This window comes from Hylobates moloch, unplaced genomic scaffold (assembly GCF_009828535.3).
Source record: "Hylobates moloch isolate HMO894 unplaced genomic scaffold, HMol_V3 SCAFFOLD_1, whole genome shotgun sequence".
Lineage (NCBI taxonomy): Eukaryota > Metazoa > Chordata > Mammalia > Primates > Hylobatidae > Hylobates > Hylobates moloch.
In genome coordinates, this window is record NW_026652276.1 from 74,424,506 (window position 1) to 74,448,862 (window position 24,357).

A 24,357-nucleotide genomic window follows, 5' to 3' on the forward strand; every position below is an offset into this window, starting at 1 on the left:
CTGCAAGTGCTTTCTGCTGTGACTTGAAATGCTTACAGCTTCTTGTTCAGGGTTCCCCTTTCTTACCTGCGTAACTTCTTTTCATGACTTATTCATGAAGAATTCTTTCCTTGAGAAACCTTTCATGATCATTTCCTCCACCATGCCCACCTGCACTGGGTTAAGCACCTCACCCTGGTGGTTTGCAAGGGTTCTGGCCATACTCTAGCTAGCCTATGACACAGCACCGAAATTGGGCCTCTACTTTCTCATCTTCCCTTCTGACTGGATACTTCCCAGAGGGAGAAACTGTGTTGTTCATCGCAGCATCCCCAGATAGTACCTGATACATGGCAGGTGTTCCTGAACTTTGGGTCAGTGCACTCTGCCTAGAGGCACGCGAGACACGCTGTCTCAGCGGCAAGTTATGCAAGTACACGTGCCTGTCGGTGGCAAAGGGAACAGATGTAAGGCATAGCTGAGAGTTCAAATGAGTAAGAATATATCAGCTTAGCAGGGAGGGAGGCAGAAATATTTTAAATATTTAGGTATGTATACTACTGCATATTTTAAAGGCTGAAAATAGTTTTTAATGAGAAATATCACTTCTGATTTTGGACAAGCACTGCCCTAGCCAGCAAGCCATGAAATGATAAAGTTAAGGAAGAGTGAAGCAGAGAACATGAATGAAGAGGCACTGGTTATACTCAGAAAATAGAATACACATGAAAATTAAAATCTGTTGGGGGGGGTTTCCAGTGCTTTACAGTGAATCAAAATATTTGTTTTGAGTTTCAGGAACAGTTTATAACTATGTGAATTATGGTTTGATGAATTACAACAAAATTCTCATACATGAATTTATTTTGGCATAAGTGAATAAGGACAGTAAATTAATGTGGTTCCCTGATTTTTGGTATCTCGACAAATGATAACATTTGATGAAAGCTCTAGAATGAACCAAGAATGCAGTCAGTTCTGGAAACTGAGTTTTTCGTTCCAGCTGCACACCCATCAGTGAGAAATACTTGGGGAGATTATAAGCAGTTTCTCATGCTTTAACAGCTGCTAGCAGTTGTTTGAGCAACAGCTTAAGGAAACGTTACTGGGTGAACCCGGTGGAGGAGAACCACTTTGCTGTACTCCCCTGCTGGAATTTTTGCTCAGCTGTGCACGTTTAGCTGCAGGGGGGCAGGGTTGAGCTTCACAGAAGAGTGTCTAGGGGGGCATGAGGCAGATGGGACTCAGTCTCCCTCCTTCCCTCTCGTTTTTCCTTCCAGTAAGGGCCTGCAATTCATTATTAAATTAAATTTCACATATTACCAAAAGCTACGGAGGTCTGCCTAAAATAAGAGTTTTTAGACATGAAAGCAGAGCAGTTAAGTCCTTTGCTTATTTTTTGGTTTGTTTTTCTTTTTCCCAGGACCTCCATTTGTATAGCCTGCTCCTTCTGTAGGGGAAAAGGTAAACATTAGGTGTTTGGTTTCAGTGTATCCTCAGTGGTTAGCTGACAGGTATTTATTGAGCATTTGCTATGTTGTAGGCACAGTCCTCTGAGCTGACACAGTGGTAAGCAATGGAGACATTGTGTCTACTGTCATGGAGTTTATAGTTTAGGTGACACATTAAACAGTCAACTATATAAATTTAAAAAATGTGTTAGGTGAAGGGAATGCCTATACCTGGGTAACTTAAGTTATCCACATTAGGACTAGTCGAATAGGTTATAATGGGGATAAATTTTAAATATGTATTATAAATAGGAATAGGTTTTGGTCAATAACATCTTATAAGTTATTGCATGTATCATATGTTGATTATAGATTTTTAGGACATTTAAATAGTGTTAACCTGTGGTTACATTCTATGGAATATGATTTAACACTTGATTGTATGTAGTACACTTGAGGACACAGTAGCCAGTCTAGGGCCCCCGTGGTAATTAATTTACTGTCCTTACCCTTTGCTGGCCATAGTTTGTATCGCCTGTAAAATGATGTGCTTAGGCTCTCAAATTTCCTTTCAACTCTAACAAATGGATAACTTCAATGGAGAACTCTATGACCCCTGTGCTCCTGAACTGCGCTTCTCGCAGTCTTTCCCAGTTGTTTTAGTGGGAGAACCATTCTTCTATTGAATGGGCCAGAAATCTTGATATTCCTTGATCCTTGTCTTCCTCTTGGACCCTATATCCTGTCCAATATGTTAGTAAATCCTATGGTTGACCATATTTCACCAGCTCCCTGTGTCATCGTGGTCCATGGACCCATCAGTTCTTGTTTGGATTATTATGGCGGTGTCCTGAAAGGACCTCTTCTGCCTTTGCCCCTCTGTGGTCTGTTCTCTACATGGCATCCGGAGTAATGCTGTTAAACTAAGTTGACTTGTATTATGCCTTTCCTCAAAACCCTCCAACCCCTTGCCATTGCAGAGTGAAAGTCAAAATCCTTAAGGTGGCTCACGAGGCCTTACAAGATCTGACCCCTCATTATGTCATTGATTTTGACTCTTACATCTTCCTCTTCAGTCAAATCGGCCTCCTTATCTTGCATGCTGCTGCCTCGGGATCTTTGCATGGGCTGTTGCTTCTTTCTGGAATACTCTTTTCCTTATCTCCTTCAGATCTTGGCTCAAGTGTCACATCAGTGAGACTTCCGGGCCTCATATTGTAACCCCCCCCACCCCATATTTTGTATTCCCTGCCCTGCTCTATTTTCTTTATTGAACACATCAGCGTACTCTCTATCAGTGGCCCTCTCAAGGTGTGCTCCTAGAGCAGCAGCAGCAGCATAAACTTGATAAAAATGCAAACTCTTGTGCTCTCCTACCCTAGACCTTCTGAATCGGAAACTCTATAGGTAGGGCCCAGCAATCTGTGTTTTAAGAAGCCCTCTAAGGGTTCTGAAGCAGGCTGAAGTCTGAGAACTACTACTATGTGTTATATTTTGCCATTTTGCTTTTATCTGTATTTACCTGTCCCCCTTACCCCTGCCCCAACTTAAAAGTTAGCTCCGTGAGAGCAGGGGTTTCTGGTCTACAGTCCCAGTACTTAGAACTGGAAGTGGCATTTAGTAAGATCTTGGCAAATAGTTGTCAAATGAATTAATAAACATCTGACTAGTAAATTTAGATTAAAAGAATATTGAGCAATAGTTCAGTGACTCTTTAATGTTAGGAGTTTTCAGTGTGAGGTTTTCTTTTATCACAGATTTGGAAATCTGCAGATTCTTTGAAGATTCAACTAATCCTTCTGAAAACTTTGTAAAAAAAAAATGGTGTGCATTGTTTCCTTAAATACTTGTAGCAACTGGAGTTGTGTTATTTTAATCTTCTACCATAGGGATCATATCTTTAACATGTACAGATGGGCTATTGTGGCTTAATGGAGGCTTCTGATAGTAGGGCTGGTTGAGTGAAGATTTGTATAAAAAAGAAAAAGATCACCTGCAGGTATATGAATATTGCATTGGAAATTTAGACTTATTAATATTTGATCTAAGTTGTTCGTGCCTGTCTCTGCGGATATGGCCGGCCACGATCCCTCGCTGACTTTAGAAGCTTGCCTTTGGTTTGGGAAACAGTAATACCTGTATAATATACTTACCTGGTGCTCTCCTTACAACAACTGTGTCGGTTCAGCACAATAGTTCCTTCAGATGAAGCATCTGAGGACTGCTGAGCAATTGTGGACTTGTTGAAGGTCATTCTGAAAGTCATAAAAGCATTTCACTCTCAGATCTCCTCAGACTTCACTTTAGCTTCTTGCCATTAGGTTTCGCCCCTACCCCACCAATATACTTCTTAACTCTATGCCTTTTGACAGTCCAGGAGCCCCAGGGCTCAGTTCCTTCCCTTGTAAAATAAGGAAGGTTGACAAGATGTTCTCCAACGACCTACCTTGCATCAAAATGTTCAAATAACCCTTCATTAGCTGCAGTCACTAAAGACATTCTCAGTATTATTTTAAAGAATTCAAATCAGAGGATTATCTTGGGCATAGAGAGGAGAGTAAGCCAAGCTTCTGTCTTGTGGCTGCTTTTACCAGAGCATCTTTAAAAATAGTCCTCCCACCTCACATTGGGGATCCAGGGAAGAATGGATATATGGTGTGGGAATTATCTGTGTTTTTCCTTTGTTCGGTGTAATTATCTTATTTAATAGAAAGCTGACCACTAGTGAACTCTTGAAAAAGCTGTCTCTTGGCCTGGAACCTTCAGCATAGCTGGGCTGGGACTCCTGCTCCAGCCTTCCCTTCTGTTGCTGCTCCAGGTGTGACCGGTGACTCTACTTCTTACTGAAAATTCACCTGCTTTGGGGCAAGGGTTCTGTAGCTCTGACATAGATGGGCAGATTATCTGTGGTTTGCCATTTTGTTCAACTGGTGCTCTCCACTGCTGTAGCTAATTGACTGTATCAGTCAGCTGAACTTTGAGCCAAATATAATTGGCATTGACCACCACTTATTCTTTTTGTCCCTTTTAAGCCTGTGGTGTCTTGATTGAGAGAATGGCTGAGGAATTGGGGAGGGAGTAGCAGCTTCTGTGTTTTTACCAAGAATCATCCTGTTGAATTTTTTTTTTTTTTTTTTTTTTTGAGACCGAGTCTCACTCTGTCGCCCAGGCTGGAGTGCAGTGGCGTGATCTCGGCTCACTGCAACCTCCGCCTCCTGGGTTCAAGCGATTCTCCTGCCTCAGCCTCATGAGTAGCTGGGACTACAGGCACGTGCCACCACCACGCCTGGCTAATTTTTTGTATTTTTAGTAGAGACGGAGTTTCACTGTGTTAGCTAGGATGGTCTCAATCTCCTGACCTCGCGATCCAACTGCCTCGGCCTCCCAAAGTGCTGGGATTACAGGCATGAGCCACCGTTCCTGGCCTGAATTTTTCTTTCAGTTTTTCTGTCGTGAATTGATTTGATTCCTTGTAGAAGGTGCAAAGGATATAGCCTATTTGAAGGAAACTGGTTGATGGCAATGTCAAGAGTCTACATATGAGACCCCAGTCATGGGAAGGCTTGCTTCTTTGTGTTTCTTTTATTTTAAAAGATGAAACTCTACCTTTATGGACTGTCTTATGATTTCTTCTTTTGCTGTCAGAAAAGGCTGTGAAATTGTTATTCTCTGATGTTTCAAAGAAGGTTATGACTACTGCTCCCTCATTAATAGGCATGGAAGATGGATTTGTCTAGAGCAGTTGATAAGTGACTCTCTAGGGCCCAGACTCAGGAAATACTGTAGGATTATGTTTTTTTGACTGTGAATGACTTGGACACCGTGCCATGGTTGGGGCCATGGTGTATAGAGCCAAACAAGGCCATTGAGCACCACTTGCTTTCAAGAAGGAATAAACAGAAATGAAAACCAGGAGCCTGATGTGGGGTGAGGGGAAGGGATTGGGTGGGAGTGAGGGTGTCAGAAGAACCTCTTTGGTTCTACCTGGTTCCTCTTGGGGTACCAGGTTCTCTCCCAAGCAAGAAGGGTGGTGTGTCCCAGTATGTAGTGGTGTGTGAATAACTGATTACCAATAGTAAAGTGCCAACATATTTATTGACTTGCTTAAAAGATAAGCAAATTCAAGGTTATCACTCTAATAATATGATATCAGGTTGGTGCAAAGGTAACGCGGTTATTGCCATTGCTTTTAATTTAAAACCGCAATTACCTTTGCACCAACCTGATATCACCCTTACACAATTCATTAGAGGTTTTCACAAATGAGAGAGAAAGGAGTAGTGCCACATAAATCTGTGCAAAGAATCATGTTTACCTATAGCCTCTCTCCCAGTACCATCACACCTGCAGTGAGCAACTGTTACTGATAAACTGTTAGTAAGTATTGTGATTATAAATTATTTTCATGCACTTAAAAAAGATTTCATAAAAATCTGTGTATTCCCAAAGAGGTGTGCCATGTGTATGAATTTATTCTACTGCACATATGAGACACAGTTGAGAATCACTGGGTTAGATAGTTCTGTGTGGGATATGACTTATGTTTTTAGAATTGCCCTTGAACTAACTGTGTCATAAGATACATGAATATGCACACATAAATACTTTTTTCCTGCTACTCTTTCCCGACTGCCGTGGTTCTCTTCATCTGAGAGGTGAAAGAGGAACCTGTGGAGTTGGCTGTGCATTGAGATCTTCCAGTCCCACTGAATCATGCCACAGTGCCTGCTAGGAGGACAGTAATCTAGAGTAGTGCTTCTCTTCTTCAATGTGCATTCAGTCAGCTGGGGATCTTGCTGCAATCCAGATTCTGATTCAGTAGGTATAGAGTGGGACTCAAGATTCTGCATTTAAAGCCTCACAGGTAATGCTGGTCTGGTTTATGGACCTCACCTTGAATTACAAGGGTCAAGACTAGGATGTCGAACTTTTTCTGTCTCCTGTTTTCCTAGAAGTGTGCTATTTTCTTTGTTGTAGGTTTATGTAAATATAGCCCCAGCAGCAACTATTGGCAAAAAAGTGAATTAGATTCTTCTTGCAGTATGTTTTCTTCCCCCTTGAGATGCCTCTGCATTTGCTTGTTTTAATTTGTGCTTCTGGCATGAAAAGTCATGCTTGATACTGGAGCTGTTTTAAAATCCAAAATTGCACTGTGTGCTAAACTGTTTTCTTGCTAATTTTTTACCAAGTCCTTTTGGGGATTGCAGTGACTTTGGCCTCTGATGCAATGGTTAACCCTTAGCAGTCAGGAAATATGAGTCAATGTGGCTAGACTGAGGAAAGGCAGGAGACTGTAAGAGTTAAGAAGCCTTCGGGTACAAATAACAGAGTACTGGTCTGAAAGGAGATTAAGCAGCAGAAACATTAATTATCTCACGTAGCAAGAAGTCTGGGCATTTGGTTTCAGAGTTGGTACAGGGGCCTAGAGATGTCACAGAGGTCAGGGACTCTTTCCTACTTTCCCTTCTGCACTGCCAGTAGGGATTGGGCAGCACCTGTCAGCATGGGCTGTATCACTCCCATACATCGCATCTTCATGGGCTGTTATCACTGCCAGCATCACCTCTTCACATGACCGTTCTCAAACAGGAAGGAGAATGGGGAGCAAAGGAGCCTTGTAGGATGGTTCTTTTATTCAGGAGAAAAACTTCCCTGCAAGAGCCTGTACTGTATTACCTTTGGATCTTATAGGTCAGGACTAGGGCAGAGCCACAGACCATTCACTGGTGAAAAAGAACCATATGCCGTTATTGGCTTAGATCAATAAGATGAATCTCCCAAGACCTGGCAAACAAAATCAAGATTCTGGTAGGAAAGAACAGGATATGGATGTTGGGTAGTCAACCAACAGTGTATGCTCCAAGAACTGATACTGAGAACTTACCATATTCTAAGCTCCTCATGGTAAAGCTTGAGGACCTGTTGCTCAAAGAAGGAAACGAGCAGGGAGTGTCATTGGGACTTAACATTCAGGCCTGTTCAATTTTAAAGCACCTCTTTGGAGCAGAAACATGGCTCCTTTGTATGCACTGTGTCTTCCCTTGCTGCCTGTCTTCTTTCTGTTAGTTTTAGGGATTGTTGATGGTAGACTTACTAGAATCAGGATCCCACAGTATGCCTCTGAATAGCGGCCACATATGTTACATCACACACATTGCTATCTGGCCTCTTTGGCTGTGGGTGTGCTGGAATACCACTATAATAATAGGAGGAAAACTACTCCTATGTGCAAAGTGGCATTATTTCAAGAAGGACGCCAGCTCAGTGAGTGTGGGTGGCTGCTGCTCCAGGTCTCGTTGCATCTTGACTTGGCCCGCTGGGCTTTCTGCTCTGCTTCTTGCCCTGAGCTATGCTGTGTTCTGCTGAGCACAGCGCAGGTGCCCAGAAGTGCACCATCCACCTGGAAGACTTAAGTTATCCCTCTGCCTCCTTTGAGTCAGGACAGCAGAAAGCTTTCTCCTGCTTTGGGTTGCAGGGTTTCCTAGTAGGTTGGAGGGAAGGGGTGGCCCTCCCAGTTTGCACTCAGAGTTGGCTTTCAGTGCCCAGAGGTCTGGTGACATTCTGATGATGGTCAGGCTCCAGGAAAAAAGTTGCGCCTATTTCCTCTATAAATAAAAAGAAAACAGAAGAATTAGTATCCAAAGGCTGGATTTAATTATACATAAACATAAAGCAGAAATGGTGATTTGGTCAGTTAAAGGAGCGAAAGCACTTTGCTAAAGTATACCATAATTGAATAAGCATTGCAATCAGAAGGAAACAATACTAGAATCCTGTCGGCTTCCATATAAATGCTGAATTATGGCCTAGGATGAGCTTTCTTGTTATTCTCAAATGCCCTGGAGGGAGAAGAATTTTGACCAGAGAGTGCTATGATTAGAAACTGCACTTTAGGAAGATTAATCTGGATGTAATAAGTAAGTCTGGATTGCAGTTGGAAGAGGCATGCCTCTGATTCTGTAACTGCTAACTGCTAAAGCCCTGACTTTCCCTGGTCCGTGTTTTTCTTCTTTCACCAAGGAAATTGGGCGAAAGGGCCCTGGGAATTAGCAGCAGAAGATGGTGCTTTCAGTGCTGAGTGTAGTATACTGGGCCCATTAGTATGTTTCTTGTATTTATGTTGTTTAGGTCATGTCATAGTCATTCTATTTTAGGTAATATATTCCCCCATGCTAGCTCTCACTGCAAGGCCAGGATTATGTCTAAATCCCAACTCTGTTAGCCCATGGTATCTAAACCCACACTGTGCATGTACACAATTGTGCACACCCATGTGTACCGGGCATAAGTAGGTGCTGCACCACTGACACACATCCTGGTACAAAAATAATATGAAAATAAGGAAATACATGATTAAAAAAAAAAGCTCTCTTTAGTCTGTTCCCAACAGAATTAAGAAAATATTTGCTTCTGTTTTCTACTCATTATTATACAGTTTGCATAATTGAAGTCACAATGTACTTCTTTAATCATCCAACGTTGGTGGTATAACATTTTAAGGAAACCTGTGGGACTTGGGAAGGCCGGATGCTGGCAGCCCTGAAAATGTTCCCGGGTGTTTAGAAGAACATTTCAATTTTGTCAGTCAAGTCCTGAGAGTCTCTCATGAGAAAAAAACAACTGGGAATCAAACCAAATTATAAAGAGATTGGTTTTGATGATATAAATATGACATTTAGGATTAACCAGTGAACCTCAAACCAGTTTTTCTGTGTTGGGTAATCACAACTTGATCTTTACTCAGAGAAGAGCTTTGGAGTTGTGGAATCTTAACCCCATTATTGCATTTTGCATTTCCTTCTCCATAAAGAAAAATACACTGAACTTTCTGGAAAAGAAGACTAGGGCTAAGTGGCTGACTCCTTTCTGAAGGACTATGAATTTTATTCAGACCCTCAATAACTTGCTGTGTGTTCCTTGGCAAGTCATCTAATCTTTTTTATTCCTTCCTCTTTTCTTAATTCCAATAATTACTAAGTCATCATATTTTCTTAAGAATTGGTCTGATCCTCTCCATTTCCAACCTCTCTATTCATATACAGGCTCTGTTGATTTTGCTCCTGGGCTATGGTTGTGGTCTTCTCTGCTTCTAGTCTTTTTCCTTTCTTGAACATCCATGCATGGTCACTTTTTCCAAATGTTGTTCTTCTCTAACGAGAGAGGGAACAACGGCTGTTAATTGAATCAGGTACAAGTTCCCTTACCTGGTGCTCAGACTCTGTGGTTGGTTGGGCCCCTCAACAATCTCACCCAGTACTTCCCTGCTTTTAAAAATAATGGCCTCTGTGGAAAAGAAGCTGCTTGTAGGAAAGAACTCTCAGGGTCCCCTGAAGCTATGGGGGCTCCTATATTGCTCCAGACTCCCACCCAGTCACTTAGGCATCAATGTCTCTTTTAACTCATTGTAGCTACATTTTAGGAAGCTCTGAACTCTCAAACATTGATCCCGTTACTCTCTGATCAAAGAGAGTCAATGTTGTTCATGCACAACTCAGGTTCCTTTTCAGAGAGAATAGCAGATACTGTAGAAGTTTGAGGTAAGTAAGGCTTGGGTACTCACCCACAGCCTCCCTTACAGGTTTTAGAGAAATCAACTTTCAGACCAAATTTTGCCCTTCATTAGCAAGCAAGCCCCTAAACAGTTCTCACAATTTGTTCTGTAAGCTCAAGGAAATCCCAGTTCTTTTTCCGCATAGGTGAATGAAAAATTCATTAGAGGCAGACATGCCAAGATTCCAGATGCAGTTTTTGTTTTATCCTTATACTTGCTATTAGGAATCCAACCATCCACAGAACTGGCTGGGGTATAGTTTACAGTTGGGCTGGGCTGGATTGTTTTATTCTGTTCATGCAAGAGTGAGGAGTATATCTAAAATATTTTAGCCACTCTCTGTGTGCTAAGAACCTTTATTTTCAGCAGTGAAAGCCCGTTTCTAACATGTATCATACCTCTCAACAGGTTGCTGTTTTCCCTAATAATAACCCCTTTGGACAGTCAAGTCACCTGGCTTATACTCATCTATATTTAGATTTGGATAATGGGAATACTTCCAGCAGCTGCCTCTGGCATCCTGAGTCGAGTGCTGTCGGAACCCCCCCCAGCACTGGACATTCTTGGTTAGAATGCCAGCTGACCACCTAGGTTGTGGTATCACAAACATAATATCACATGGCATATGTTGAAGTATTTTAGGTACATTTTAGACATCATAACCACACAGTTGGCAGACTTTAGTTTTGCGGACTAAATTAGGCAGGAGAAATCACTTTTCCAGTTTTTTAAAAATGAATTTGTTGCCAACTACAGTAAGAAAGGGAGCTTTTTCATAAAGATTCCAATGTTTGGCTTCCCTGGGAAAACTGGGATATCCAGCAATCCTGGGTCTACATTTCTCTATGGCAACTTTCTTCTGGTGCCAAGCAGCAGGTGCCTGCCTTGGACCTTGGTGGGAGGGTGCTGACAGTGGGCTCCAGGGCTTCACACAGGGCCCAGCACTCCTAAAGTCTCCTGTCACAGAGACTGAGTATCAAGGGCCCTTGTTACTGAGACTGTAGCTGTTGGTTTTCAGGACCCTCTTTTCTCCATTGTATTCCTGTCTGGCTGCTGTAGGTGTTTTGAGTTTTTGACCATTGCAGCTGTCAGTTTTTCTTCTTGGCTCCACACTTGTGCTTTGCTCATGCCGTTTCTTTGTCTGGAATGTGTTTCCTGTTGGTTGGGCTTGCTCATCCAAGTCTTCACCTCATCTTCAAGGCTGGCTCCAAGGCCCACTTTGGAGATAGTCTTCTGTGACCATTACGGTTATAGCTCCTCTGCTTCTGCACAGACAATATAGTATTTGATTTTATACATCTTATCTTACTTAGGTGGGAATATGCTTTTTTTTTTTTTGGATACAGGGGCTCACTCTCTTGCCTAGACTGGAGTGCAGTGGCATGATCATGGTTTACTGCATCCTCGACCTCCTGGGCTCAAGCGATTCTCCCATTTCATCCTCCTGAGTAGCTGAAATTACGGTTGCATGCCACCACACCCACCTAATGAACCATCATGCCTGACAAATATTGTTAAAGTCAAGAAACATGTCTTCTCCTATTTTATCTCTGCCACTGTAAAATATTTATGCTTATCCCCTCAGCCTACTTGCCTGCTTATGAAAAGGCAGTGAGTAGCTTATTAATCTACCTAACAGTTGTTGTAAAGAATAGTCATACATGGTAAAAAAAAAATATGAGTCTTATAAATATGAAAGTAATATAAAAATTGAGGCTGGACCTAGTGGCTCATGCTTATAATTCCAGCATGTTGGGAGGCTGAGACAGGAGGATCGCTTGAGCTCAAGAGTTTGAGAACAGCTTGGGCAACATAGAGAGACCCCATGTCTACAAAAAATAAAAATAAATTAGAGGGGCATGGTAGCACATGCCTGTAGTCATAGCTACTTGGGAGGCTGAGGTAGGAGGATCACTTGAGCATGGGAAGTTGAGGCTGCAGTGAGCCATGATCATGCCACTGCGTTCCACCTTGGGCGACAGAGCGAGACTCTATTTCAAAAAACAAAAATAATAAAAAAAGGCCTAAATAAGAAGCCCAATAAGGCCCAGAAAGTTAAAGTCCCTTTCTGGAGTCATACAGTTGGGTAATAGTCTAGCCTTAGGCCTAATCGCTGTTAACACTCAGATCTTGCCCATTAGTCCTGTGGTGTTTCCTAGTAGATCTGCCACTCTCCAAATCAGATAACCATACCTGCAGATCCTCCTCAAGGCTAAGTAGCATTCACACATCAAAACAAGACCATGAACAATGTTACTGAAATCAAATTATGCAAAGGTGATGAATGCACATCAGACTACTCACCAAGAGCCAGGGTGCTGGAGATGCTGTGTCATTAACAAGGCCATGCAGAAAGCCTTCTGCTGGTGCACCTGTTCAGCATGGAGGGTTGATGTACCTAGACGACAAAGCATCATGTGCAAGGGCAATGCTGGTGAGGCCAAGGAGGTGATGGGATCAGGGAATAAAAAGTAAGTCATTCAGTAGGCTGGAGCTTACTGTCTGAAGCTGAGAGTAGTGATACAGGTAGGGCAGAAGAGGAAAGGGCAGTCAGGTTTACGTGTTATGCTGAAGGATTTTGACTTTTTCCTGAGGGGACAGGGAGCCTTGAAAGACTTTTTTTTTTTTTAGACAAAGTCTCGCTCTGTTGCCAGGCTGGAGTGCAATGGCATGATCTCAGCTCACTGCAACCTCCGCCTCCTGGGTTCAAGCGATTCCCCTGCCTCAGCCTCCAGAGTTGCTGGGACTACAGGCTCGTGCCACCATGCCTGGCTAATTTTTTGTATTTTTTAGTAGAGATGGGGTTTCACCGTGTTGCCCTGGATGGTCTCGAACTCCTGACCTTGTGATCCACCTGCCTTGGCCTCCCAAAGTGCTGGGGTTACAGGTATGAGCCACTGCTCCTGGCCTGAAAGACTTTTAAGGAGGGCTCAGACCTGTGACATAGAAAGGCCTGGTTGCTGGAGCCTGGATTTGGGGAAAGAAGAGAGATGGGAACTTAGGAGGCTGCTGCAGAAATCTTGGCAAGAAGTAATGGTGGATTAAATGAAGGCAGTGGCTGTGGAGGAGCAAATAAGTGAATGGATTCAGAAGGTCTTAGGGCCTTTTTGTTATTAGGATGACAGCATTATTTGTTGTTGTTGTTGTTGTTCTTAAAGCAGCTTTTACCCATATCCTGCAGTTATTCCTGGAGGCAGGGAGATGGACTGGCTAACTTTATGTGTAGCCTTTGATTCTGTGTTGCTAGAGAAATGTCCGTGGTTTTGGACACAAGTGAATCTGGCTCCATTCCCTTTGGCTGTATAGATGTACCCCTTAGGAAACAAGGACAGCTTTTCACTGTTACTGTTCTGCCACCTTGTTCTAACTGTCATATGCAAGCTATCTCAATATAATATACCAATTTTTTGTTTATATAACATAAGCACACTATGTACTTTGCTCAAAATGTTCTGTTACTGAGTACATATAATCTATATACACATCAGCCATACATAGGAGCAAATTGTGTATTTATTCTGTAGTCATAGAGGGAGTAGATGTCAGGATTGGTGTTTTCTGCTCCTGAAATTTTTGTTCTGAGTTTTAATGATATTTAACCATCTGTTTATGACTTTAAAGTGAGTGTTCAAAGTGGAGGCTCTGAATAAATATATGAATCATGACAGATATATTGAAAGTGTATTGTCAGTAATAAATTGCTACTATACATCTTTTTCAGCTGTTTTTCTAACTTTTTAAAATGTGTAATGTAAGCAGGTAGTATTTTTAAGGAAGTGAAAATATATCTAATGTTAACTATGGATTTTTACCTGGATTATGTCTTTTAGGAAGAGACTTTAGGGTGCAGAGTTGCTTCAATTGCATTTAAAAGAATCAATTTTTCCTTAAAGCAGCTTTTACCTGTATCCTTAATTTATAGATGATATGTATTTATTTCATAAAATATTTATTTCATATTATATTATAAAATCGTTTTTTAGTAGAGATGAAATGAATTTGTTAAACTTCTTTTTAGAAATACAAATTAAGCTGAAATTAGTAGCTTTAAAAGCTTTATCATATATGTATTTTTTCCAGCAGATATAGTAGATGCTTACAAATATTTTAATTCACCTATCTCTTCTCTAAGAGAATGAATTGTATCTTCTCCCACCCACAGGAGACTGACTGGTTTCAGAAATTTCTTTTCACAAGACTTCAGCTTTCTGGCTGCAGTATAAGAATTAAAAGGGCTTTAGAGTTGGAAACATATATGCATATTAAGTTATATAGCAGTTTAAACATATATACTTTTATTCAATATGAACATGAGAGTAGCAGTTGGAACAAAGACTCCATTTGTCAATTTTCATTCCTTTTATTTGTAGTTGAAATCCTGTTGGGAGTAGGAGTAAATTTAAATATAAATTAAATACAACATTCAATATATTTCTACTCAGGAAACTAGTTACAATGTTATTAAGTCGCAATTGCATAAACTAACCCTATAGGCCTACAGCAAATGCTAATACATTTTGACCTTGGTTTGTACTTGAGGTTGTTTTTTGGTAATTGCTGTCACCCTGACAGCCAACGAAGGGGACCAGCAAAGGAAAAGTATATGAGAGCGATTTGCAGGGGCTCAGACTGCACAGTGCGCTGTGGTGTTTTGATGTGTTGACTACCTGTTTTTATTACTACCCACCAGCTCGCTATCAAGCGGTCCTCGACCTGGCTATCATTGATAGGTACACTAGTCTTGAGTAATTGGTACTTTAACTTATTAACTACTTTTAACTGTTGTGTAAAAATGAAAGCAAGAATAGTGCATTAATAATTGCCAGGCATTCCCTTCTGTACTGTACATACAAATAGAATTTTTACACACATGCCCGTATGTATATATAGGTTGAGTATCCCTAAATCAGAAAATGTGAAATCCCACATGTTCCAAATTCTAAAACTTTTTGAATGTGAGGTGACATTCAAAGGAAATGTTCACTGGGACATTTCAGATTTCTGGTTTTCGAATGAGGGGCACTTAACTAGTTTAGTATATAATGCAAGTATTTTAAAATCAGAAAAAATCCAAAATCTAAAACATTTCTGGTCGCAAGCATTTCCGGATGCTCAACCTGTACAGTATGCCTAATTAATTCATCTTCTTATAAAATTAACTTCTAGTATATAATGAGTTAAAGTTAAGAAAAATATTGACTTGTACAAGCCATTGCCTCTGTACTTCTGAAAATTGTCCAGAAAATCAATCTTTGCTGGCTAAGCTTTTTTGCCTATGGGCAAACTTGGGCATGTTGGCTTTATGTGTCTTATCTTTATATACCTCAGCTAAAAGCTAAGACCCTGTATATTTAATCTGGTATGCTAAGCTTTTGGACCTGCAGGCTGGTGGCCCATTACCAGTGATGGTATTCTCCAAGGTGTAGGGGATGGCAGAGGGCAGGTCTGCCTCTTTTTTTTTCCTGAGAGGGCACCGTAGACATGTTCGGAACAGTTCATCACCACTGTAAAGCTCACAAAGAAGAGACATGCTCAAAAAATCACAATTTATAAGCAATAATGTCTTACATAAAATAAAGGTGATTTTTTTTTCCCTTTCAGATTTTGGGGTAAGTGCGTTCCTAGCAACAGGGGGTGATGTCACCCGAAACAAAGTAAGAAAAACCTTCGTTGGCACCCCATGTTGGATGGCCCCTGAAGTCATGGAGCAGGTAAAAAACAACAAAACAGTGACTTTTTGATGGACATAGTACAATCTTACAGAGCATCAATACACTAACATTTCATTTGTATCTAGCATTTTAGTAGAATGCATCATGTAACTAAGATTTAATTCTCGATTGCTAGCTAATTAGCAAACTAACGTGAAAGTTATACATCAACAGCTGTGGATTTCTGACATGACATGGACTTGATGATGTGTAACATGCCTGCTGTATGATTGTGTTTTTTTCCTGCTTTCTTTCTTAGGTGAGAGGCTATGACTTCAAGGCTGACATGTGGAGTTTTGGAATAACTGCCATTGAATTAGCAACAGGAGCAGCGCCTTATCACAAATATCCTCCCATGAAAGTAATTACCATTGGAAATACTACGTCGGGGTTGAAATGTGGTTGGACGGAATCTGTTTTCTAATTCTCTTCAACATCTTCATTCTTCTCTTAGACCTGAGGAGAATTAATGGAGGAACGCAGCCAAGTCGAACGTTGTCTGATTTTCTCAGTGGACAGAATAGGACAAAAGTAGCATAATTCCCAGCTTTGAAGTTTGCTTTATAGTCTCAGCACAGAGTTGAGAAAATAATGTGATCAGATTGGTCGATGGAGGTTGATAGCTATGACAAATGCTGGTCATTACTCTTTTGATAGCAGAACAACGCCAGGTTCCCAAAGAAAATCTCAAAATAGATGATAGTGATGTCATCTCTGCAAATGGATTTCCCAGATTTTCAGGGCCTTTTTTTTTCTTTCCTTTTAAGTGGACTACAACATTTTTACCCCTGCTCTCATAGTGTAATGTTGGCAACTCATCCGATATAAGTGAGCCACAGTGTTTTTAGGGTGCTATTTTCACGTTTCTGCTCTTCTTTTAACTGGCTTATACCTCATTATTTCTCTTAGTTCTGAGAGAGTCGTATCAGGGCTCATTTACCCAACTGGATTTTGTTTTGAGGCTGAAATAGTTTAGTGAAATTATAATGCTATTTTACATAGAGCATTACGTAGGTCTGTGATTGTTTCATGGTTATTGGAAAAATTGGGGAGGATTTATTTTAAAAACCCAAGAATAAAAAGTGAGTTTTACTGATTAAAAGAAGTAGTATACTCATATTGTAGAAAGTTTGGGTGTGCAAGTCAGACTAAAGAAGAAAAACAATCATGCGTAATCTCATCAACCACAGACAATCTCTACTAAGGTTTTAGTGTAATTCATTTTATTGTTTTCTATACATACATATATATATGTTTAACATAGTTAGGTTTTTAGTGTATATGTGTGTGTGGGTACATATACCGGATTTTGCTAGCAGAAAATTTAAAATTGAAGTGTAAACAATTGAAGTGACCTCTTGGAGAAAAAGCACTGAAGTAACGCTAAAGGATTTTTTCTTTCATTCAGTTTTTCTTTCTTCGTTTTCTTTCTTTTGCTTCTTCTTAGTGTTTCCCACCTGAATTCAAAGTCGCTCTTGCTTGTCCCAGCCTGAAGTCCTCTAGGACTTTTCTTCAGAGTTCCCAGTCCCCCGCTTTCTCCTGTGGGCTATTATCCTCCACAAACAATAAGCCGTCACTTTCACGCTTCATCTATTCACACATCTGAAAGTGTTTGAAAAGAGGCTTGACATGTATAGCATTTGCATAAATTAAGGCTGAATTATGCATTAATGAGGTTTATTGATTGTACAGGCTAGTAGTTTTCTACACCTTCCACTTTTTTTTTTAAAGCAAATAATTTTGAAGTTAGTATGAAAGAGTGGAATTTTTACCTTTTTGATTTAAAGTAGTATTTTATTTTGTTTTGTCCCCCTCCAAAAGCAGCAAGGACTTTGGATTTGATGACAGTTTTTAGCAACTCAGTTATATTCTGGCTATCCTTCAGTGTCTTGCTCTTGCCAAGCCTTTTAGCAATTTTCTGTATGTTTTCTCATTTTTTTAAAGGAAATCATGTTACCTCCTGGGATGTTGTGGTTTTATTTTTAGGGCTAGTAATGTGTTACAGAAGCCTTGAGTACAGGCAGTTCCTTACTTATGAATGACCTGTACACATGAACAGTCACGCCTCTCTGGCCCTCTCTCTCCTCCTCCACCCGCTTTCCCAACCAGCTGTACTGGAGCTACGTGCTCCCAAGGCGGTACACGAGCCAGTTCCCAGAAAGCTCTGTCCGGGATCATTCTTAACACATAGAGCAAGTTTTGTAAGTTCTGTCAATGGAATAACAAAAAGGTTAAAGGGGGCATAAACAGATTTGCAGTGGCAATGAATACTTTAAATACACAATTTCTGCAAAGTTAAAATCATGGGAAAGCACTTTGTATCTAATCAAGGCTGGTTTTTTACACTTTTATGAAAAATTCAAAACTAGATTGTAGCAATTGCTATACTGAGATTCTGTCTTCATGTTTGTTTCTGCTGCAGGTGTTAATGTTGACTTTGCAAAATGATCCACCCACTTTGGAAACAGGGGTAGAGGATAAAGAAATGATGAAAAAGTACGGCAAGTCCTTTAGAAAATTACTTTCACTGTGTCTTCAGAAAGATCCTTCCAAAAGGTAAGTGAAACTTAGTGAATGAGTTAATGACCTGGTTTGAGCCATGACAAAGCTTTTTTTGTAGATCGGGAAAGGCTTTGTGAGGACACTAGAAAGGTATTTCTTGTCTGGGAAACCCTGCTGTGGTCCCCAGATTTCCAACCTGTTAGTGAAAGACAGTGTGGGTCCAAGAGGGAAAGAAGTGGGTGAAGAATGAAGGAGAGGCAGAGGAAAAATTGTGGCGTTAATAAGATTCACTGTGCTTGTTAGGTGTGGGCTCTGTCATCAAAGGAAATGAAGTAAAACAGAAATCAAAAGAAACTGGCAGTGCTGCATTCAGAAGCTGAGCTAATATTCTGCACTGTGTAGGTTGAGCTGACCTCTCAGGATTTGAATATCCTGCTAGCTCCAGTCTAAACTAGGCAGAGCTATTGAATTTTGCATGAGCTTCCTGTTAGTTGCAGAACAAGTTGTTGGTGCTGTTTAAAAGATTATCTGTAAAGAAGATTAAGGAGATTTTTTACCTTAAAAAGATTAATCATGTAAACAGAAGCAAATGACTTTAAATTGACATTAGTGTTTCCTATTTATTCTTGGGTTATTGCCCTGCGCTGTAGTGTGTCTGTTTTCTGAGTTCCTTTTCTTCCTTCTTAATTTCTGTGACTTTGAAATATCCTGGTTAGTCATCATGGAGCCCACTGTTCTTTGTCACCTAGAGGAGATTGTTAATTATGTGAATGGCCTTGCCTGGGTAAGGTCCCTTTGTGGGTACTTGGTTGTATGTGGCGTTATCCTAGCATAGACCAGGAGAGGCCTCTGAGAAGTTCCTATCTATCCTAATCCACCTGAGGATCCAATTTGATCCTTATATTTTAAAACGTAATAACTGACTTCTCTTCTGAAACTTTCTTTTTCAGGGAAGGACTCTGCTGTTAGAAGTGATTCCTTTATTTTGATCTTAAATTTTTATGAAACTTGTTAAGCCTTTAAACAGTAACTTACTGTTTGAGTAGGCAAGCCTTCTCTAGATTAAACACAGTTTCCATAATTGTACCCATTCTTTGCAGCTGCTCACTTCATTCCTTTACATTTGCTGAATTTGCCTTGAATCTTTTCCACATCAATCACTTTTCTCATGGAGCCTGGAATGAAGACTGCTATTAGCCATTTTGAATTATTTATTGTAAAAGGGATGATTATTTTGTCATGCCTATGTACTATTTCTATGTAAACATCTCATTTGTTATTTATATTTGATTCGTAGGGCTTGTTTTCCTTCTAAAATTTTTTGATCTTTCATTGAGATTATTTCTTCAACCTCCATTTGGGTGAAATGCTCTTAGATTCTAATTTTGTTTTCCAACATTTGCTTATCTTCCCCTTGAATTTGGTGTCATCTCCAGTAAAATTTTTTGACATCTTCAAGAAAACAGAATTTGATCCTTCATAGCCCAGCAAGAGAAGTTCTTGTCTTTCCAGTTAGCACTAGGTTATTACAGATGGTCTTCCTGATTCTTGAACGACAGTAATTGAGATTCCACCTAGTGGTTGTGACTTGTAATGTCACACGATTCCAGCTTTTTAAGAAAATTGTTCTGTAGGGTAGAATTGTTAGTGTACTTAATGATGTAATAGTATATTTCTTTAGGAGATTCGTATGTGATTTGCTCAAAACAAATTAGATTGACATACATTATATTTAACAAACCATTTTTGTTTCTTTTTTTTTCTTTTTTCTTTTTTTTTTTTTTGAGATGGAGTCTTGCTCTGTCACTAGGCTAGAGTGCAGTGGCACGATCTTGGCTCACTGCAGCCTCCACCTCCCGGGTTCAAGTGATTCTCCTGCCTCAATTCTCCCGAGTAGCTGGGACTACAGGCATGTGTCACCACGCCAGGCTAATTTTTTTGTATTTTAGTAGAGACGGAGTTTCACCCTGTTGGCCAAGATGATCTCGATCTCCTGACCTCATGATTCTCCCGCCTTGGCCTCCCAAAGTGCTGGGATTACAGGCCTGAGCCACCGCACCCAGTCCATTTTTATTTCTTAATAAGCTTGAAAGTCTTTCCGGATTTTATTCATTATATGAGCTTAAATATCAGGTTCCTTCTATTCCACCAAAAAAAAAAAAAAATCCTTTAGAAGAGAGTCATATACCATATATTCAAAATCTTCAAATCTTTCCTTCAGAGACTACTCTCTTAAAAACACTGTTGATGTACAAAGTATTAATCGTTTAAGGTCTTCTTTTAGATATTTTCTCTGTAACTTAATTTGTTCTCACTATTGTGCAATTGTTCTCTATACCAAACAGCTGTAGACTGTTAGTGGCACATCACCTTCCCAGGTAGCTCTTTCTTATAATGAAAAGACACATAAGTTGAGTTTGGGTGTGGGTGGGGGGGGGGAGCCTCTGCAATGTAAGAATGGAAAAAAGCAACATTGTTGAATTGCTTTTTAGATAGGATGCAATTTCAACATATGAATTCATGACTAATTTGATAAGTAAACATTGAATTCCTGCACAATAATAAAAGAAACCAGGAATATTTTCTGCCTTTGCTTTTGTCATTCAAGAGTTCTTGCGCTTCCTCTGTCCCCTTTCTATCCCTCTTTTTGTGCTTGGTTCAGATGCCACATCCTCCTAGAGTTAGGTACTTGTGGGTGGGATTCCTAGCTCTACTTTATCAACATCTGCATGACTTAGCTTTCTTGTCTGTACAGTGGGCCTTAAAATACCCACTCCATAGGATTGCTATGAGGATGGGAAGAGAGAATGCAATTCAAACACATAGCACAGTGCCCAGGGAGTCTCTAAGTACTCATGAGATTAAGATTGCCATTCATTATTTGCCTTTTTTTTTTCTGACCAAGTGGAGTTGTTGAAACTTTTATGCAATAACTACAGTATGTTGAAAATATGTCTTTTGTAGCACTTATTACACTATGTACTCTTATTGATTTACACACCCCAATTCCTCAAAAGTTTATAAGTTTTTTTGGGAGAACCTGTGCCACTTATCCTTATATCCAGTGTCTGGTCTGTATTATATACTCAGTACCATTTCTTGAACAACTGGAGATGATTGGGAGCTTGCAATTTGGGAGTGATTTGGACCCATTGAAGAGTGTTTCATAAACAGAAATCAGATTTGAGTAGGTTGAAGAGTGAATGCAAAATTTTTGCCAATTTTTATTATTTCTGTTGCCTAAATGTAGATCATCTACCTGTAACCTGAAAGTTTACTGGTGCCAAAGCCCTGGTATTGCTGAGGACCTTATGAGCAATGAGTGAAAAAATATTGCGAGAAAACAGTGACCAGGACAGATTCACTCATATGCATCAATTCTCAGGCCGCTGAGAGTGGGCTGTGTTTTTTTGTCAACGATGAGAGCTCATGGGACTTTCCTCATAAAAGGGAGCTGGAGTGTTGCAGCCCTTTGGTTCATCTGAGTCTGTGTTCTGCATTGACGTAGACAGAGAGTTGCTTATATTTGCATACCGGAACATCTTGCTATTCCTTAAAAATAAAAGAGCCTTAATCTTGTAGACTACATGCTTTGTATGGCTAGCAACTGTAAAAAGAACCAACTTTTTTTTTTTTTTTTTTTTTACAACAAGGGGATGGTGTTGCATTGATAAATCCTGAAGAAAGGAATATGACTTGAATATTTCTTTTGTGGGGAGTGGTGTGGGGAGGAAAGCAGCTCTGCTTGAGGTCAAAGGGCTGTTGGAACTTATTAATGCAAATTGTTAGAACTATTTAAACTATATCATATTCATCTTGAATCTTTTGAAAATTATTTTAAGTCTCAGTGGAGTTTGGTTCATCCATATGTATTAGCTGAATCCTTTAAGAGATTTTCTTCTGAGAATGTTGTTACTTGTAGACTGCTGCATTGTTTTTAAGGATTTAAAATTGAATCATCATTCAAAGCCTGGACCATTATTTTGTTTGCTGGTAACATTTTAGCATTTCTCATAAAACTGTTTGTACTTACATTATGCTGCATTGTTTGATGTTTGCTAGTGGCCATGTAAGACGTGACTGTGCTTGCAGAATTTTCTTCTGTAGTACTCAGCTAAAAGGTAGGCAGTACTGGTGGTTCCACATTAGCCAGGCATTGGTAGTCACTATGGCATAAAATAAAAATAGATAAATGAGAAAGTAAAAACCAAAAAACCCTAAAATCAAATGGGCAGCAGGACTTCAGCTTTTCTCACACTTCCTATCACTGTCTTCCCTCTGTCATTTTCTTTTTTTTTTTAGACAGAGTCTCGCTTTGTCACCCAGGCTGGAGTGGAATGGTGTGATCTCGGCTCACTGCAACCTCCGCCTCCTGGGTTCAAGTGATTCTCCTGCCTCAGCCTCCTGAGTAGCTGGGATTACAGGTGCCCGCCATCACGCCCGGCTAATTTTTGTATTTTTAATAGAGTTGGGGTTTCACCATGTTGTCCAGGCTGGTCTTGAACTCCTGACCTCAAGTGATCTGGCCTCCCAAAGTGCTGGGATTACAGGTGCAAGCCACTGCGCCTGGCCCCTCTGTCATTTTCTTAATTTCTTCCAGTTCCATTCTTTCATTCTTTCTCGTGGAGATAGTTTGGCATATGTAGGATTTTATCCCAAAGTGATAAACACTTCAGCTGATTTGAGCAAAGAGAAACCTCTGATCTGCTATTTAGTTATTCTCTGTATAAAGTTGGAATTACCTATTGCTTAACAATTAAGCCTATAAAAAAAGAAGGCAGGTTGTTTAAACCAATTCTATTTTGTTACCTTTTTGTGTTTTTGTACTTACTGATGAAGGCTGAGAGTGGAGTGGAGTGCAGAGAAAGGAGTTTTCTTTGCAGCATGCTTTTCCCTTTTACGTTGTTGGTTACCATGGCAATGACCTTGCTGGAGAAGGCAAAGTATTTTCCCAGCCCTGTATCTCAAGGTATCCCTGGTACTTCCCAGCTTTCTCTCTATATCATCCTACACTTGACCCTTTGTGTGTGGGGAGGAGGATTTTTGGTGGGGCTATGGTGCAGAGGAGACAGGGAGGCACTTTGCTTCCTTATGTTGGCACTTCCTCTGTCCTCTTTTTTTGCTAGCGCAGGTCTCATTTTCATTAAGTCTTTCCCTGTTCCCCACTGTATTGAACAGATGCTTAGATTTTGGTGCTAACTGAATCTAGCTCCAGGAGTTGTAGTGCTGTGTCCAAATGTGTAGCAGCATCACTTTCCCCCATATTTGATTATAGTATGAAATTGAGCTGTAGCAGTTTCTGTTCTGTGCTAGGTATTGGAAACATACAAAGGAATCCTATGAGTTGCCTGCCTTGGAAGGGCTCATATCCTAGTGGAGTGAAGCAGGGAGACATAGGAACAGATAAATACATGATGGGAATGTGGGTAGCATGGTGCATGAGTGCCAGTAGGGAGCAATGCCTTCTACTTGCAGGAGCTAGGAGAGGTATCTTTGAAGATGACATTTAAATTGGCTCTTGACTGATGAGCGAGGGTGTGCCAGTTGGTTATGAAAAATTTGGAAGCAAGAAAAGCAGTGTGTGCTTTGTCACGAAAGAGCAAGAGATGAGTGAGAACATCGTTGCAGTTGAAGGGTGGCATCTCCGGGGGGTGTGGGGAGATGAGGATGGAGGAGTCAGGGCCTAGAATACTTGCTTCTGTCTCAGGCCACTGAAATGCATCAGGATAGATAAAAGAGGATGAGATTTTTTTTTAAGATGCTAATTTGGGAAGCAGTGGGGTTGGTGGATGATGGGTTGGAAATAGCAAGGGAGAAGTAGTGAGACACTAGCTGGGGGGCTGTTTTATTTAACTATATTAGCCAGAGATGATGAGGGCTTCAAATAGAACGGGGGCCTTGAGTTTTTTCATCATTCTGATTTTCTTAGGGTTCTTTTCACATTAAAAAAATTAAATCCAAGTTATTTTATATGCTTCTTAGTTTTTAAAATGTTGTTTCATGTTGTGAGGTTCCCAAACATGACATTTTGGTCCATTTCTGAGTCTATTGTAAAGTGGTTCTACTACATGTTCCCTCAGGAGCCCTTCTCCTTCTTCCAAGGTGTTTGAATGTGCTGCTGCCCCTCTGGCCGTTGAGCAGCACGCTGCTCTTACCTGCTAGA

The 24,357-nt window shown here is 40.4% G+C and overlaps 1 protein-coding gene across 2 annotated transcripts in view; it reads left to right on the forward strand.

Annotated features, from left to right (window-relative positions):
- Positions 1–24,357, forward strand: part of STK39 (serine/threonine kinase 39) — a 304,185-nt gene that overhangs the window by 92,543 nt on the left and 187,285 nt on the right. For both annotated transcript variants that reach the window (XM_032755476.2, XM_058441449.1), the window contains exons 6-8: positions 15,583–15,692; positions 15,952–16,053; positions 18,115–18,248. In XM_032755476.2, coding sequence (XP_032611367.1) covers positions 15,583–15,692; positions 15,952–16,053; positions 18,115–18,248 — 346 coding nt within the window. The remainder of the gene's footprint in view (positions 1–15,582; positions 15,693–15,951; positions 16,054–18,114; positions 18,249–24,357) is intronic.